The sequence below is a fragment of the Lytechinus variegatus genome, chromosome 9 (genome assembly GCF_018143015.1).
Source record: "Lytechinus variegatus isolate NC3 chromosome 9, Lvar_3.0, whole genome shotgun sequence".
Lineage (NCBI taxonomy): Eukaryota > Metazoa > Echinodermata > Echinoidea > Temnopleuroida > Toxopneustidae > Lytechinus > Lytechinus variegatus.
In genome coordinates, this window is record NC_054748.1 from 10,592,967 (window position 1) to 10,609,631 (window position 16,665).

Here is a 16,665-nt window from a genome sequence, read left to right on the forward strand (position 1 = left end):
GGGTACCCATTCACCTCACGTGGGTCGAGTGCAGCACAGGGTTGATTTCTTGCTGAAGAAAACACGACAAGAGTCGTAGCCACTAGACCAAGGCGCCAAATGATATGATAGAGCCTAATTCAGAGCTGCCAAACTGAACACGAACATTTCAGTATTTTTAAAGCTGAATATCAGTATTTTGGCAAGGAAATCAGTATTTTCAAAGAAATACCATAGGACAACACATAAAAATGAAACTTGAGAAATTAGTATTTTGCATGAAACCGTCAGTATTCTTCGCATTTTTCAGTACTAAATACGGAAAATCCGTACTACTTGGCAGCTCTGCTAATTGTAGAACAACCCCAATGAGCTCAGCTACAAAGAATGGTTTACCTTTGCTACAGGCAGGAATATAACAGTCATCCATGATATAAAGAATACTAAAAGATGAAGAAGCAGAGCAAACGGTACTCCAAGTAGAAGCCACACGTACGTAGAAGGCCTTTTCTGAAAGAACAAACACAAAATCTCTTTTTAAAAAAATTTTGTTATGGCATATGAATATGAATGGTAAATGAATGTGTTTTTTTTGTGAGAAATGTGTGGAAAAATCCTTTCCTGAAAAAAATTCCAGTTGATAGGATTTCCAGTTTTCAATATATACGTGTACATACATGATAGATGAGAGCAAAAATCATAATAGCACGGCCCGCTGGGAGAACAGTTTACGGAACTGAAGTGACTACCCTGGGTAAATATACCTTTATTATTATTATTATGGTTGTTGTTGTTATTATTATCATCATAACACTGTGATTCTGAATTTTGATTGAGTTATCTCATCTGAATGACACAATAAAATCTAGAAGCAGCATTAGAAAGACACATGTACAGAAAAGAGCAAAATTATACACCGCGATTTATAGAACACTCCATCGTCTCATCCATCCATCTTTCACAATTCATTTTCTTTCATTTCCATTTCACATCAACTTTAATTTTCAGTCCACCATCCAGTCATCCCTTTTCAATACTAGCCACATGGTGAGCTGTGATACCAATGTCAAGTTGGTGAAACCACCCCCCAGACAAACCAAGATTATTACATGTGTTATTACCAATAGTCAGTTTCACTGGTCTGACCCAAAGCTGCCAACCTGAACAAGAACATTTCAGCATTTTTAAAGCTGAAAATCAGTATTTTGGGGGGAAATCAGTATTTTCAAAGAAGTACCATAGGACAACACATAAAAATGAAACTTGAAATATCAGTATTTTGCATGAAACCATCAGTATTCTTCTCATTTTTAAAGGTCGGTCAGCTCTACTGACCGACCTTTGTTTCAATGACATATTCAATTTTTCTGCTTTTATTACTAAGAAATTATATTTATATTGAATGTCTAACAATCTCACCCAGTACTGACTGTTATCTATTCTGCGATATGAGTTACTGACGCTTGATGATAGTGATGTCACAAGCCGAGCATTATCATTAGGAGGTCGGACGTTATGAGCAGAATTGACCACACTCTCTCCGTCTGTGCTAACCGAGTCATTAGACTCTATATACCTATACTCAGTTTGCTTTTCAGTAAGGAGACAAGAAAATAATGCCATTATTAAAATTAATTACATGTAAGTGAAGCATGGTATTCTTAAATTGGTCATCAATAGCAGCATTCTACTCTAAACTGTATGTAAATGAAATAATTACAGATTTAAATGTATGAGCAATTCCATATATGTGGGACCTTCATGAAATTTTCTGTCTCTGATTTCTTGTTCCTTTGACAGTCTCAAAGGACCCAGACTTGGTCAGTTTATGAAGTGAAGTAAAACTTGAGAAAAATGGGGGTCAAACGTAACAATTGTTGATTATTTTATGGAATTGCCCGTATTTATTTTATTTATATTTTAATCTGCAAATTTGAAACAACAAAAATTGTTTTATGTCATTACAGCATTACTGTGCATAGAGTGGGTCAGATAAAGAGCAGTGTTTAACAGAACTTTGTAAGAGTTTACAAAACATTTAAGTGTAAATAAAGTCATGTTTTAATGCCAACTTGCACATGGTACCAAACACATGACCTCATTGATGACTACAGCATGATCTCACCAATTGAGAAATTCAAGTTTGGTGTTGACTTTAATATTGGTGTTGGTGTTAGGCCAATTTTAATGTCAGCACAGCTCCAAATTTCAAATGCAGCTGGTACAGGGATGAATTTCGCTAAGAGTTGAGATGTCAATAATGTGACCTAGATCAGTTTCATAAACTCAGATGAGGTTGTGGAGCTAGGGAAAGCAATTAAAATTGTACTTCTACGTGTAACACTAACACCAGCACCAACAATAAACTTGAATTCCCCCACTGTGGTGATGTGATGTATTGTACATAAAACACAACAGGGAATTTAAATTTCATTTCAAAGTACGACTTAAATGGATCTTAATGTTCTATTTGTTAGCTATTTTCTAGAATCATTCTTATGTTTTATTCTTGGTTTCCCTTTTTCAAGCCTTTGAGGCTTTTTGGGATACCTTTTTCTTTTATTATTTTTTTTTTAAATCTCAATGTTTCATGATTATATTTGTATATTTATGTTCAAAATAATGTATGATATTTGTATGTTTTTACTTCTATATAATATTGAAAGAAATAAATGAGAGTATTTCCGGTCTCCCACAATCAGAATGAAACACCCCTTTATGTTAACACGTATTGCAAAGGTCAAATTCTTTTCAGCATAATAATATGACAGGAATAGAAACCAATTCTTATAAAGGACTGACTGAAAATGAAACTGGAAAACATTATAAAACAATTCATACATAATGTCAATATTTGAATAAGCAGGCAGTAGCACACGTATCAGTTATAAAAAGGTATTTATGAGTAATGATGGCAGTGTGTGAGCCAAATCTGGATACAATGTATATTCAGAGCTGCCAACCTCTCGGAATAAAAAACTGTATTCTGTGATTAAAAAAAATGTATTTTCCCCCCAAAAGTGTATTTTATAACAAAGTGCCTGGCGCACTCGCTCATCCCGGTGCTCAAGCTGCATGCAATCTAAAATGCGCACTGCTCATGCAGATTAAAAAAAAATTGAAACATGTGTACTGTATATCTCACCCTGGTTTTAACAAAATGATTGAAAAAAAAACAAGGTACCTGAAATTACATTGATCTAATCACCATATTTGTGTAAGTTTTTGAAATAGAGACATTTAGAGATAATTTTTCTCAATAAATTACAATTTTGTAAAAAAAAAATGTACATAAAACGTATTTTAAAAAGAAAAACGTACTGCCGTATTTTGGTTGCAAAAACATACTAAATACGGCTAAAACGTACTGGGTGGCAGGTCTGTACATTGTTTACTCTTTTGACTAAATCTATTTTAATTTTACATGTACGATGCAACTGAGAATATATATGACCTCTCCTTTGGGCAATGTTGCCCCCCCCCCCACTCAATCCAGGTGAGATGAATGAGTACCCAGCAGGATTAATTCCTTGAATGCATGAGCGCTGAAAGGCAGCTTGAGCTAAAGCCGGGGTAATAACAATTACAACAACGCGCCTTGGAATCAAATATTTTTAAACAGATGGCGGCAATATAAATGCCTATTATTAATATCATTTGTTTTTAATACCATTTTCAGGTAAATCTTTTGGAACAAAAACATGGAGATAATGACATAAGCAATTCTCCAAATGTTTCAAATAACAAACTGAAGATAAATGTAGAAAACGATACAAAAGCATAATAGGTCTCAAACTCTCATGATAGTTTACTGCTTGACAAAATTTTCGTTTGAAAATGTTACGATTTCTGCATTTTTTTTCTAAAGATACTGCTTGAAACATACATGTATGCAAACTATTATCACCTTTACATGTACTAGTTACAGTACATTGTATATGATGTGTAAAGATTATTTTGTCTATATTGAGCCCAACAGGAGACAAGCTGCCTGTGAGAGATCGATAAGTAAAGAATGAAACTGAAAATTAGATAGATCAAAGAGAGATGTACACAAAATCCTGTCATTCCTTACTTTATTTGTGACCATTTAAATTTCACAACCTCCCTAAATATTTGACTGATTTTGACTGAACTTTAATCAATTACTTCTTTGTTTCCTGTTTTCATGAAAATTGACCTGCCACAAGTGTTTCATGAACCTTACCCTGGTTCTAGGGCCAGGCGTGTACGCAGGTGCAGGTTACAGGAGTTCAACCCCCCCCCCCCCACTTAGATTTTATTGAATACCTTTTTTTTTTGTCAAATTTGTTTGTTATGGGAAGACCTAAATTTTCAAATTTGTTTGGTAAAAAACGTTTTTTTTTCCTTGTCAATTTTGTTTGTTTCAAAAATACCTAATTTTTCTGGTGAAAACCTTTTTTTCCCGCTTGTCAAATTTCCATTGCAAGAATACTCTCTTTTTTTGTTTTGCTTGCTTAATTTTCATTCAACTCGAACCCCCCCCCCCTAAAAAAATTCTGCATATGCTGTTTAGGGCAATTACTATTAGAAACTGTACAAAGAAAAATGCAGTGGCTGATTGTGTCAGCCCGCTATCCTCATAAAAAATCCCTTGACCATAATAAGGCTTCCTGATGTCAAGGTGGGTTTTTTTTGGACAGACAACAAAACATCAAGTGAAAATCACTATTTTTTTGCATGAAATACTCTTCTGATTATGAAAAAATAGAAGTACATGTACAATCTCAGCTGGATCCAGGGGGGGTAGGATGTCTCCATATTGCTCGAAACTAGCATTGTGCAGTAACCATAAAAAAAGGAATCCCTCTCTGTGTTTATTTTTCTGCCACATTGTTTAATAATTTTTTTCTTTCAAGTCTCGTGATACTGCTTGTTTCGAAAGTGATTTAACCTTTCATTTTTCAAGTAGTGGAAAAAAAAAGGAAGAAAGTATAGTTTCAAAACTAGATGTTTGGGGCACGAACCCTAAAAAGGCCTTCATTATTCCAAAGAGAAAAGGAGATGATGTTAAGACTTTGATATTAGGAGAGAAGGTGCTTTCAACTAGTGAAAGTGTGAAGAGTTTAGATTACTTACCTCTTGTACAAAATATCCAAATGGCCATAAGAAGTAGCGTGCGAGCTTAAAACAGTATATACCTTTTAGAAAGGAAGTGAAGAAATAAAGATGAATGTCAGTTGCACAATTTTGATTCAGTTTATTCATATATATGGTACATCAGGCAAGGGAATGATTTTGCTTTACAAATTTGAATAGCTTTTTTGGTCATAAGAGAACAGCTCTCAACTAAGTCCTATATAAAAATACATAAGACTTAATGCATAGCAGTCTTTCAAAAATGTTGAGCAAATTGCGATGTGATACCAGGAAAATTATTCCGTGTACGTCTGAGAAGTGTTTCATAAAAGGACTTGTCAAGTTGTCTGATGTTTTATTCAATATTCATCTTCTTTTTGGCACTTCAAACATGTTTGATTTACAAAAACAATATCAAAGTCATTACATATATTAAAAATAACATCATACAGATGCAACATTTGGTAGCAGTCTGCCCAAGGCATCAGTTGCTAGAAGTATGTTTTATCAGGCAATTAACATTACGGTTGCACTTCCAAGCCAAGAAAAATGTTACTGAAGTATTGCCCTGTTTGTATATGAACATACTAAGGAACTATCATATAATTTTGCTATTTTTAGCATTTGATTCCATACATGTATATTCTGAAAGTTTCAATGCCATGTCATTAATAGCCGCATACATCTATTGTATTAAAAAGTTACACACTTTGGCATGTATTGTGAAGTCGGTTTAATCAAAACTGTTCTTAAGTTGTGGTTTAAATATGGATAGCCAATAAATATACAGAAGAGGTTAAATACGTCACCTCATTTGACTCTCAAGTCATTCTCAATTGTTTGGGAAGGATAAATAAGATATACCTCAGCCACATCTCCTTTACTGCTGCCGTACAGCAAGTCGAAAACAGCAGTTTTATCTAATTTTCTACAAACCACCCATATTTACATGTGGCTGGTACAAAAAATGTAAAAACGGCTTTTTCCAACTCGCCGTACGGCGGCCATAAGGGAAATGTGACTGATACCCTTTTTACACAGGATTTTCTTAGCAACGGAATATCGCTAACCCCGTACTATTTTTTTTTCCTTTTCACACATGCCAAATTGTTATTGCTAACCCCGGATAAGAAATGCTTGCTTTTCACACACGAAACTCGCTAACCCCGGACTAGTGGTTTTTGTCGATCATTCGTAGTACAAGTACTTCACTCGTACCTTTTTACACGTACGCTAAAATTTCCTTAACCCCGTACTATAGGTGGGGCTAAATTGCCATTTAGCCCCACCTATAGTACGGGGTTAAGCTTAGCCCACTTTCGTTTTACACTAGCGATCTTAACCCCGTACTATCGCTCTTAGCACCGCAATTGCTGGGATAACCCTGCTTTTTTGCAGGGCCAAATAATCCCGTACTAAAGGTGGGGTTAGCCCACTTTGCAAAAATGCTGTGTAAAAAGAAAGTGGGCTAAGCTTAACCCCATACTATAGGTGGGGATAAATGGCAATTTAGCCCCACCTATAGTACAGGGTTAAGGAAATTTTAGCCTGTGTAAAAAGGGTATTAGGTATTAGTCTTCAACACTGCAGAATTGGAAAGAGTATAGTAAATTTAAGGAACATACAATGTCCACAATTTTTGATATTTATACTTCCCATAACTTTAGCACGAAGTTAGACCATGGTCTAAGTTAAACCCAATTTCATAATATGGGCCATTATCAGTGATACCCTACTAGAAATAGAGAACAAGGGAACGAAGAGAGTAAGGAATAACAGAAGGGCAAGAAACAGAAAAATGAGAAGAAAACATTAAGGAAAAATAGAACAAAATTATGAGGGAAAAAAAAGAAATGGAATAATAGACAGAAGAAAAGGAAGAGTAAAGAAGTACAAGAACAAGAAGGAGAAAAAGAACAAGAAGAAAATAAGGTAACTACAAAAGAAACGTAAGCTGTTTATAAGTGCCTTTGGTAAAAAAATATCCAAGGATGTTTTGTCGGCCTGTTATGATATTTAACCCTAACCTTATTTGATAAGTTACCCTTCTGTTTTTAGTTATCCTTTTTTAGTTCCCAAAATATTACAATAACCTTTGTCCACCAGATGATACATATAATGCATGTTTCAGTTTTGACAAACCATCCTCGAATAATTACTGCAAGGGTTAAAGTACAACGAACTATCAACTGTCTTCATCAGCCCTGGGAGTATATCATGAAAAAGTTATATTCAGTGATTTTCACATCTACATTAACATGTGATAAGCTCCTGAATAGCCTTGCATGTGATTGCCTATAAAGAGCAAATTAGTAGGCGAAAGAGTTTTATAAAATGCTCCCCAGTTATATGTTTAATGAGAGAAGCTTATTTGCACTTTGTTTATGATTTAAAATGAAATTGAGTTTATTTTTATATTGAACTGTTAAAAGCAAGTGGGAATTTTTAAATAATCAATTTACTCAATATAAAAACAAAGTGAAGTATAAACAATGAAAATAAGTCCAGGTTACTTTTTTAAAACTAAGTATAGGACTAATGTTTTACAAAATATTTTGACAAGAAATTTACAACCATTATACACTCATGTCATGATTGCAGAAAAGACAATTGAAATAGAAGATTAAGCACACCCTTAAACTATGCTCCCTATTTCACCGGATGCACCATCAACTGGTTCGCGTGCCTTTGCCACAGGTCATTTCTCTGGACAGCAACCTACTTTGGTAGGCACGACCATATAGCTAAATATGCCATACCCAAAGCTACAATAGACACATACAAATATGCAATGTTCCCTAGGACAGTACGGATATAGAACAGATTACCAGGACATGTCATTCTCCATGGAAACCCAACTACGTTCAGAGAGGCTGCACTACCTATCATCAGCATGATGCAGCCTCCTGTTGGGTCCCACATGCTATAAATGGACCAATGCATGTTTTTACTCGCACCCCTGCATGCTCATTTTTATTGTATATATGTGAGCCAACCCAAATCCTGCACCTTGTCACCTCCATTGACACATGACATTATTGACATCCCAGTATAGCTTCCAAGGAGCTGCGTTTTGGGATTATTGCGACAAGTAACAAGTAACTGAAGAGGATAGAGCCTCTAAGAGGGGAGATAGAAAGAATGAACTTGAATAAAAGGAGGTAGAGTGACATCCAGCGCCTTGAGCTGGAAAATAAAAACCTCTCTATCTAAAAAATCTGTAAGAAATACGCTACCAATAATTTGGAACAAGACACCATTAACTCTGCGTTTAATAAAATCCAATTCAACTTTTAAAAAATGGCTAAAACTTCATTTGTATTCACAGTATGATAATTCACCCACCCATATTCGTCTTTTTTATCTCTTGTATTTTTTTTTTTTGGTCTCGTTTGTTGTAATTTTTTTTTTCTCTCTCTCTAACTTTCTGATGTATAATCTATGTTCTAAGACACTACTGTAATTTATACATATTTTGTGAGAACTTTTAGTTTGCAAAGCCATATCAGGCTTTTCCAAAGGTTCTCCTTTTCCATTATCAATCTTTGTAAATGATGAACATTCTTTATGCATTATTGTTTCGATTTTAATATTAGTATATACATATGCATTGTTTGTAATAATTGTGTAAATATGTTTTTATGAGAATGGAATAAATGATCAATCAATCAATAATCAATGTGGATTTGGCGCTTTAGAAATACTCTATATCATTATCATTATTATTATAAAGTGAGAAGAAAAAAATAAGAAGAAAAAAAGAGGAAGAGGATGAAGAGTAAGGGGAAGAAGAAGAAGAGCAAAAAAGAAGTGAGTGGAATACAATGTTTTGTGAATAAGATAATATTGCGTTATAGGAACATAATTAAAGGGGAATGAAACCTTTGGAACAAATAGGCTTGTGTAGAAACAGAAAAATCAAAGAATAAGAATAAAGAAAGTTTGAGAAAAATCGGACAAATAATGAGAAAGTTATGAGCATTTGAATATTGCAATCACTAATGCTATGGAGATCCTCCCATTGGCAATGCGACAAGGATGTGTGATGTCACTGATGAACAACTTTCCCTTTGGTGGACTATAAAATACCCTCAAAATGTCTCTTTTTGCTTTTTCTTATGATGATACAAACACTTTATCCATGATGTATTCTTAAAAAATATGTATTACATGCCCTCATGTAGAAAGAACACATGATCTAGGGATAGCTGTGATAAAAGAGGCAATTCAAGTGAAATATATACTAAAGTAATGGGGAGAGTTGTTCACAAGTGACATCACACATCTTTGTCGCATTGCCAATTTGCTATCTCCATAGCAATAGTGATCGCAATATTCAAATGCTCATAACTTTCTCATTATTTGTCTGATTTTTCTCAAACTTTTGTTGATCTGTTTCTTTGATTTTTCTTTTTTCACACAAGCTATATTGTTCCAATGGTTTCATTCTCAATGAACTTCAGAAGAGTCTTTGCAATAATCACAAACCTACTCGTTGTACATCCAATAAGGTGGATGAGCTGAAAAACACAAATTGAATGGTTGACGATAGTTAACCTACCTTACACTGTGCAGTCCAGCCATGATACATTTCTGGAAATTGCAGTATTTACATACATGAATACATATATAACATGAAATTCAAGCATTTTGATACTAGCTAAAATGCACCTCATGCATATTTGGCCTTCTAAACAAGCAAGCTCTTGGTGCCACTTCTTTTACTATTTTTTTTTCATCTTCATTTTTTTTTACAGTTTGACACTTGGAAGTCTTAACTGGTTTCAACTGGTCACAACTAGTTTCATTTGATATCTTATTAAAATTTACCATCACTGTAAAACAGAATATTCTGAACATCAATCACAGGGGTGGGGGTGTGTGAGCTTGATCTGTAATACTTTCTGATTTCCGAAATGGCTAATTTGATAGAAGGGGGGATTACCTACATGTATGAGTGACTATTTTTTCTCATAGGGGTATTACAATTGAAAACAACCCAAACCTCAAAACTCTTCTTCCTTTTATTATTTCTTTTTCATCACTTTTTTCTTCTTTTACAACATTCTAGAAAAGTTACAGGGGGAGGGTGGTTGCCTCCCCTCCCCCCTTGAGGTGCTGCCATTCTCTTTTTGTATCACTTAGTGTGAGGAGATCTTAAAATCACTTACCGTGTCTCCATGCAATTATGGTGAAAAACATCAGAAGTCCAACTATGGAGTATATCAATGCCATCAACCATCCGATCAATAATGCATAAATCACGTTGGACACTCCAATTGTAGGATCTAATTTTTAAAAAAGATAATAGAATCATCATTTACATGTATATATGAACAATCCAGATATTAATTCTTCATTTCTTCTTCTTCTTTTCCTCCTCCTCGTTCCTCCTGCTCCTCCTTCTTTCCTCGTCCTCGTTCTTCTTCTGCTCCTCCTTCTTTCCTCGTTCTTCTGCTCCTCGTTCTTTCCTCGTCCTCGTTCTTCTGCTCCTCCTTTCCTCGTCCTTGTTCTTCTTCTGCTCCTCCTTCATCTCCTCTTTCTTCTTCTTCTTCTTCTTCTTCCCTTTCTTCTGCTTCTTCTTCTTCTTCTTCTTCCCTTTCTTCTTCTTCCCTCTTCTTCTTCTCTGAATAATTATTATTATTATAATGTTGATATTTTTTATCAAATACCTTCCACAACCATTTGTGTGTGAAAAATAAATGCAGACTTTTCAATGTCTTTGGTGTTGCAGATTTATAGTCTATAACTCTTTCAAGGCTTTAAATTTATCCTCAAGACCAAACCCAGTGCATGCTTTAAAGTGCAAAGAAAGGAAATAACATTGTTTCATTGTATCAAACTAAAGTCTAAATCATTTTCTCTGACATTTTCCTCTTCTTCTTCTCATTATTTTATATTATTGTCATTATTTTTTCAGACTTTTGGCACTGTACAGTGCATGCATGAAATGTGTATTTCCTCTATTACTAGTCATTTCCCATACCAGGATGTATCAACTGAAGTGTTATTACTATTGTGGAACTTAAAGGACAAGTCCACCTCAGAAAAATGTTGATTTGAATCAATAAAGAAAATTCAGACAAGCACAATGCTGAAAATTTCATCAAAATCAGATGTAAAATAAGAAAGTTATGACATTTCAAAGTTTCCCTTATTTCTAACAAAATAAATATGAACGAGCCAGTTACATCCAAATGAGAGAGTCGATGATGTCACTCACTCACTATTTCTTTTGTTTTTTATTGTTTGAATTATACAATTTTCAATTTTTACGAATTTGACGATTAGAACCTCCTTGCCTGAACCACAAAATGTTAAAATACCTAATAGAATTCCACGTGTTCAGGGAGGAATGAAACTTCATTTCACATGGCAATGATGAGAAAATCAAAATATTCATATTTCATATTTAATACAAAAGAAATAGTGAGTGATGTCATCAGTCCCCTCATTTGTATGCTGACCGAGATGTGCATATAACTGTTTTGTGAAATTAAGCAAAAATTTGAAATGTCATAACTTTCTTATTTTACTTCCGATTTTGATGAATTTTTCAGTGTTATGCTTGTTGATATTTTCTCCTTTTTATTCAAATCAAGTTTTTGTTGGGGTGGACTTGTCCTTTAAAGGGGTACCCCAGGATGAAAATAACATGATTTGAAGAGTTAAAGAAAAATCGGACATACATCTTTAACAAATCAGAAAATAATAATTACATTTACTCATTACTTATGAGGAACCTATTAAAAAGCATACATGTAGCTTGTAAACATAGGTTCCCAGAAAAAAGATGATTAATCATTAAAAATTCCTAACACAATGAAGAAAGATGAATGAAATGAAGAAAAATGAATGTACACTATACAGAGATCTACATGATAGTAACTCGAGCAAAGTGTTTACCTACGTGCATGCATACAATTGTAAAAGAAACTTTTCCAGCCCTCATTTAAAAGAATACAAAGAGGGAGACTGAATGATACAAGTTTCGATTAACCCTATCTAGGCCGGGGGGGCCTCGGATGCCCCCTTCAACGAGTCGCGCGATATTTTCACCGTGCAAAATTTTTTGACCACACTGCTCGCTGACTTTTTACTATCAAGTCTTGCGCAACTTTTGAGACCAATTTTGCATCACCCGGGTACATGGTTCTGAAGTTACGAAATGTTATGTAAGTGCATGTCAGACCAAAAATTGCTCAAAAACGTGATTTCGTGTACAAAGTCAAAGTAAATTGTGTTTTCAACCAAAAATCATAAATGTATGATTATTTTTAGTTTTGCTGTCCTAAATGTATGTATTTTATGCTGTTTATGAACTTAGAACAGTCCCCAACGAATTTCATTGAAAAAACAATGAAAGACAAAAGGTCCAAAAAACAAAGAAATACATAAGAAATCGCAAAAAATCAATATAATACATACATGTAAGAAATTTATCTGATATCACAATTTTTTTCATGTACACTTGCTAAGAACATCACAAAGGGTTTCTATGCCAAAAATTAGAACGTTTGGAGCTTTATTTATGGAGTTAGAGGAAAAGGTATGATTTTGCATGCTAATTACGCAAAAATTAGCATAATTACGTAATAATGATTTGCATGAAATAAATTACTATAAAATTTTGTAGATTATATCCTAGACAACATGCGTGCCAATTTTCGGCGATCGTGCGGTCGACGGCCGATATCTCAAGGGGGGGCCCCCGCCCCTGGCCATATGAACTCCAAAAATACCCCGGCCTAGATAGGGTTAAATTGTTCCAAAAGCTAGGCCTTGCAAAAGTAAATGTTTTGAGAGCAAGAACAGGACAAACTGCTGAAATGCGGATATTGTGTACTTGTCGAGTTGGGTATGAACAGATTTCTTGATTTTTTGTAAACAAATCAGATAAAACACTTGGTAAATCATGTGTTGGTACATAAATATAACAAAGTAAAAACACAAATCGGTTACTTTCAATAATTGATTTGAATAAAATAGTGGATTATTATGAGCAAGAAAGTCAGAAGAAGAAATAGTCCTCAGAGCTCTTTCTCTTTTTTATTTTCAGTATGGATTCAAGTTTTCTTAGAGGCATTTCCTCTAATTATGGGTACTCTAATCAAGCCCATGGCTGTTCAAAGGAATGAATATGGATGAATAAACATTGGAAATACCAATCTTTATAATTTACATACAAGTAGAAACTCAATACTTAGAATATCTAAGCACAGGAAAAGGAACAAGGAAATCTTGTCTGTTTGCATTTAGAATGTGCTAGCACATTTGTGCATTGCTTTTACTCAGGGAACAGCTTTTACTCATTTTTTTTACCCTATCTCAACATGAAGTAATATTTTGGGTCTTGGACCAAGAAAAAAGTGTTCCTGCCTATAGTCCAAGATGGCTGCCAATTTCCTAGAAAATCATTTTTCCAGTTTTTAAAGATAAATTCCAGTTTTGGTAACGATCTCAAAATGACTTTTTACAGAATCTAATATAATGACCACCCAAGTGCCTGTTTGTATGAATAAAAAATATGTGCCAAAGGATTCTGGAAGAAATTGTGTAATTGCTGAGAAATAAGCGAAATAAGCAAAATAAGCGCGGATTCGGTCACTTCCTTCGGGTCTTTATTCCAGCAATAATAATAGACTGTCCCACGTGTGCTGGTGATCTTCAGTGTGAACACATTTCAGCGTAGATTTTAAGATTTCACAAAGTTCAGTTTATGTAACTGTACCAGATCTAGATCCTTGATGACATTCTGACAATTAAGCCTGGTTTTACAGACTTTCTCATGAAATCAGTGTTTACTGCAACTACTGGCATTTCTCTTTAAGAACTTTGAGAGGGCTACTTCAAAAATTTGTTGATAATTAGGTTGGTCATTCATGATGGGATGAAATGGATAACAAAATACCTATTCACTGAATAAAATGAACCCCCCCCCAAAAAAAAAAGAATAATTTAATACTAATAAATCAAATAATAATAATCATAACAAATAAATAAATGAATAAATCAATCAATCATCAATCAATCAATAAAATGAAAATAAATAAAAGAAAGAAAAATAAACAGATACATAAATAAATGAGTAAATAAATGAATAAATAAATAAAATCAAAATAAATAAATAAACAAAAGAAAAGTAAACAGATAACATAAATTAATGAAAAATAAATAAATAAAAACAACCACTGTATAGCCCACCCACAGGGATCTATCTATTCTGCCCTACATGTAAATGGAATTGTGCCCTGTGCCTCCTAGATATCAATGACAAACAATTTTTACATTTCGTATAAATTACAAAAAAATTTTACGGAAGGGGAGAGAACAATTTTTTTTCTTTCTTTTTCATATACTTACAGGAAAATGGTTTAATCTCTAATGGTGGTTTATAGAGCTCCTGAACAACCTCTGACCTTTCCTGTAGAGGTCGCTTTGTCACGTGACTCTTCCATTTCTTAAATCCAAACTGAAGAGAAAAAAAATAGAAAAATTGCATTGTTTAAAAAAGGATTTTCATGTACAATGTGTCAAACGGATAATTGTAAAGTTAGGACATTGCAAATTCACAGAAATTTACAAACTACATGTATTTCCTGGTGCAGATAGCTAGTACTAATTTCCACTGCATCAACATTGCAATTATCAACTTTAGATAGGTCTATTCAGGAATGGCACTAAGTCAAAATTCCAGGACATTTCTTAACAGGGGTGTGAGTGGTCACAAATAAAAAGTTCTGGGAAAAATCTGAAGTGTGTTTAAAAAGTCTGAAATAAAAAGAGTTCCCATAGTTTTTGTATAGAAGAAAACCAAAAATAAGCAGAAATTCAGCTGAAAATCAAAACAAAAAAAATCTGAAATCAGAAAAAATCTGAACTCTCACACCCCTTTTCTTAATCACAAAATGTAAATATACCAGCGAGTGAACCAATTACCAATACCACCATCTTCTCCAAAAAAAAGATTGAGAATTAGTTAAACCCAAGCTCTTATTTGAAATGTACTTGCATTCTAATGCTGGATCTCATAAAGTTCCCGTACATAGTTTATAATTCTTCCCAATAATCATGAAAAAAAATTTGATAGCTGACAAAGATTATTTTAACTATCTTAAAATTGAAAGTGCATCTGGTTGAATGTAAGTCTCTCATACAAACCATATAGTTCTGTTCCATACGCTGTGCTTCAACCTCATTCTCTGGCGATTCCACAAAAACAAACTCCTCTTCCTCCATCCTTTCATTTGTCTTTGTTCTCGCTCGGTGACGGAGAAAGGACTGGTTACCTTGGCTACCCTGCCGACTTGGACCACGACCTGGACTATGGCAGTAGTGCTCACTTGGGACGGGCTCTGATTGCGTAGAGGATTGTAAATGACCATCTCTTGTATCTAAAACATTAAAAATAAAAAATTTCTTAAGGAATGAAAAAAAGTAGACATTATTTATGTAGACTACATGTAATTTCATCTTCTTTAGTACTTCGGATGGTACTGTATAGATTTTTACTTCCAGATTCATTTGAGACATTTATTGATATCTTTTGAATTAAAAAAACTAAACATAAAAATGTACACATATATGCCTTATTATAGAGTTTTACAAAGCCAGGCTTATGCCATGGATGGTGCGTTGTCATAAAATATATTCTTATCATACACAGAAAATATTTAACAAAAATAAAATCAAATCAAAAAGAAAAAAAACTAAGAAAAGAGGGGGGAAAGATTGAGCAGAAAAATAAAATGAAGCCAGGGCCCAGGACAATTTGAGAAAGAAGCTATTTTTTCATTTTTTAGCTATTCTATTCATCCGTATTTTCAAAGGGGAAAAAAGGGACCAAACATGCCAAAGGCAAAGACAAAGTGGCAAAAAAATTAGTCATTTCTTGACTCACTGCCATGCCAGCCAAAACAAAAGAAGAAGAAAAAATTTACTAATCAGTGGCACCTATTTTATTCAAACAAAACACCAAAGCAAAAGAAGAGTAAAGTCCGAGTCAATAGATTATCTTTGCGCCGCTCCGAGAGCTGTGCCACCGGCCACCAAGGGCGGGAGCAGTGGCGGCGGTAGACAGCTGGCAGCCGTCTGTTTTGAGGAGTTTTTTAACATTTTTTTTTATTTCTCCTCTGTATTTGGTGAGTGAAGCCAACGGAGTTCAGCTGAACAACCAAAATAACAGAAACCGAAGCTTTTGGTCTATGGCGGCGGCAGACCCCGAGCCTCGCCCGGGCAGGCGCAGCTAGCAGCCTGACTGAGAGTGAGACTTGAGGCCGAGCTGGCCGAGGAGAGGTGATATCTCCTGGATCAGACGTCGTCAGCGGCAGCGGCCGGTGGCGCAGTGTCAGTGAAGACTGCGCAGCGAAGTTCGACTTCGAAGTTCGAGATGACAATAATTTACTTTGCTTTACCTTCAGGCTCATGCTCAACCTCATCTTCCATCTGTAAAACATCGGCATCGTGATGAAAGCCGGAATCTTTAGCTCTCCCGGTCGACATCTTGAAGAAATCTCAAACGATATCCAGATTCCAGGAAAGAAATGGCAGCTGATGCCGCAGGGTAGGCTACTTCAATTCAAAGAA

At 34.6% G+C, this 16,665-nt stretch overlaps 1 protein-coding gene across 1 annotated transcript in view; it reads right to left on the reverse strand.

Annotated features, from left to right (window-relative positions):
- Positions 1-16,665, reverse strand: part of LOC121421161 (low affinity vacuolar monovalent cation/H(+) antiporter-like) — a 32,874-nt gene extending 16,209 nt beyond the window's left edge. The window contains exons 1-7 of the mRNA XM_041615820.1: positions 16,494-16,665; positions 15,241-15,473; positions 14,443-14,551; positions 10,251-10,367; positions 5,080-5,141; positions 1,399-1,569; positions 376-489 (exon numbers count right to left, since the gene is read on the reverse strand). Coding sequence (XP_041471754.1) covers positions 376-489; positions 1,399-1,569; positions 5,080-5,141; positions 10,251-10,367; positions 14,443-14,551; positions 15,241-15,473; positions 16,494-16,581 — 894 coding nt within the window. The 5' untranslated portion in view covers positions 16,582-16,665. The remainder of the gene's footprint in view (positions 1-375; positions 490-1,398; positions 1,570-5,079; positions 5,142-10,250; positions 10,368-14,442; positions 14,552-15,240; positions 15,474-16,493) is intronic.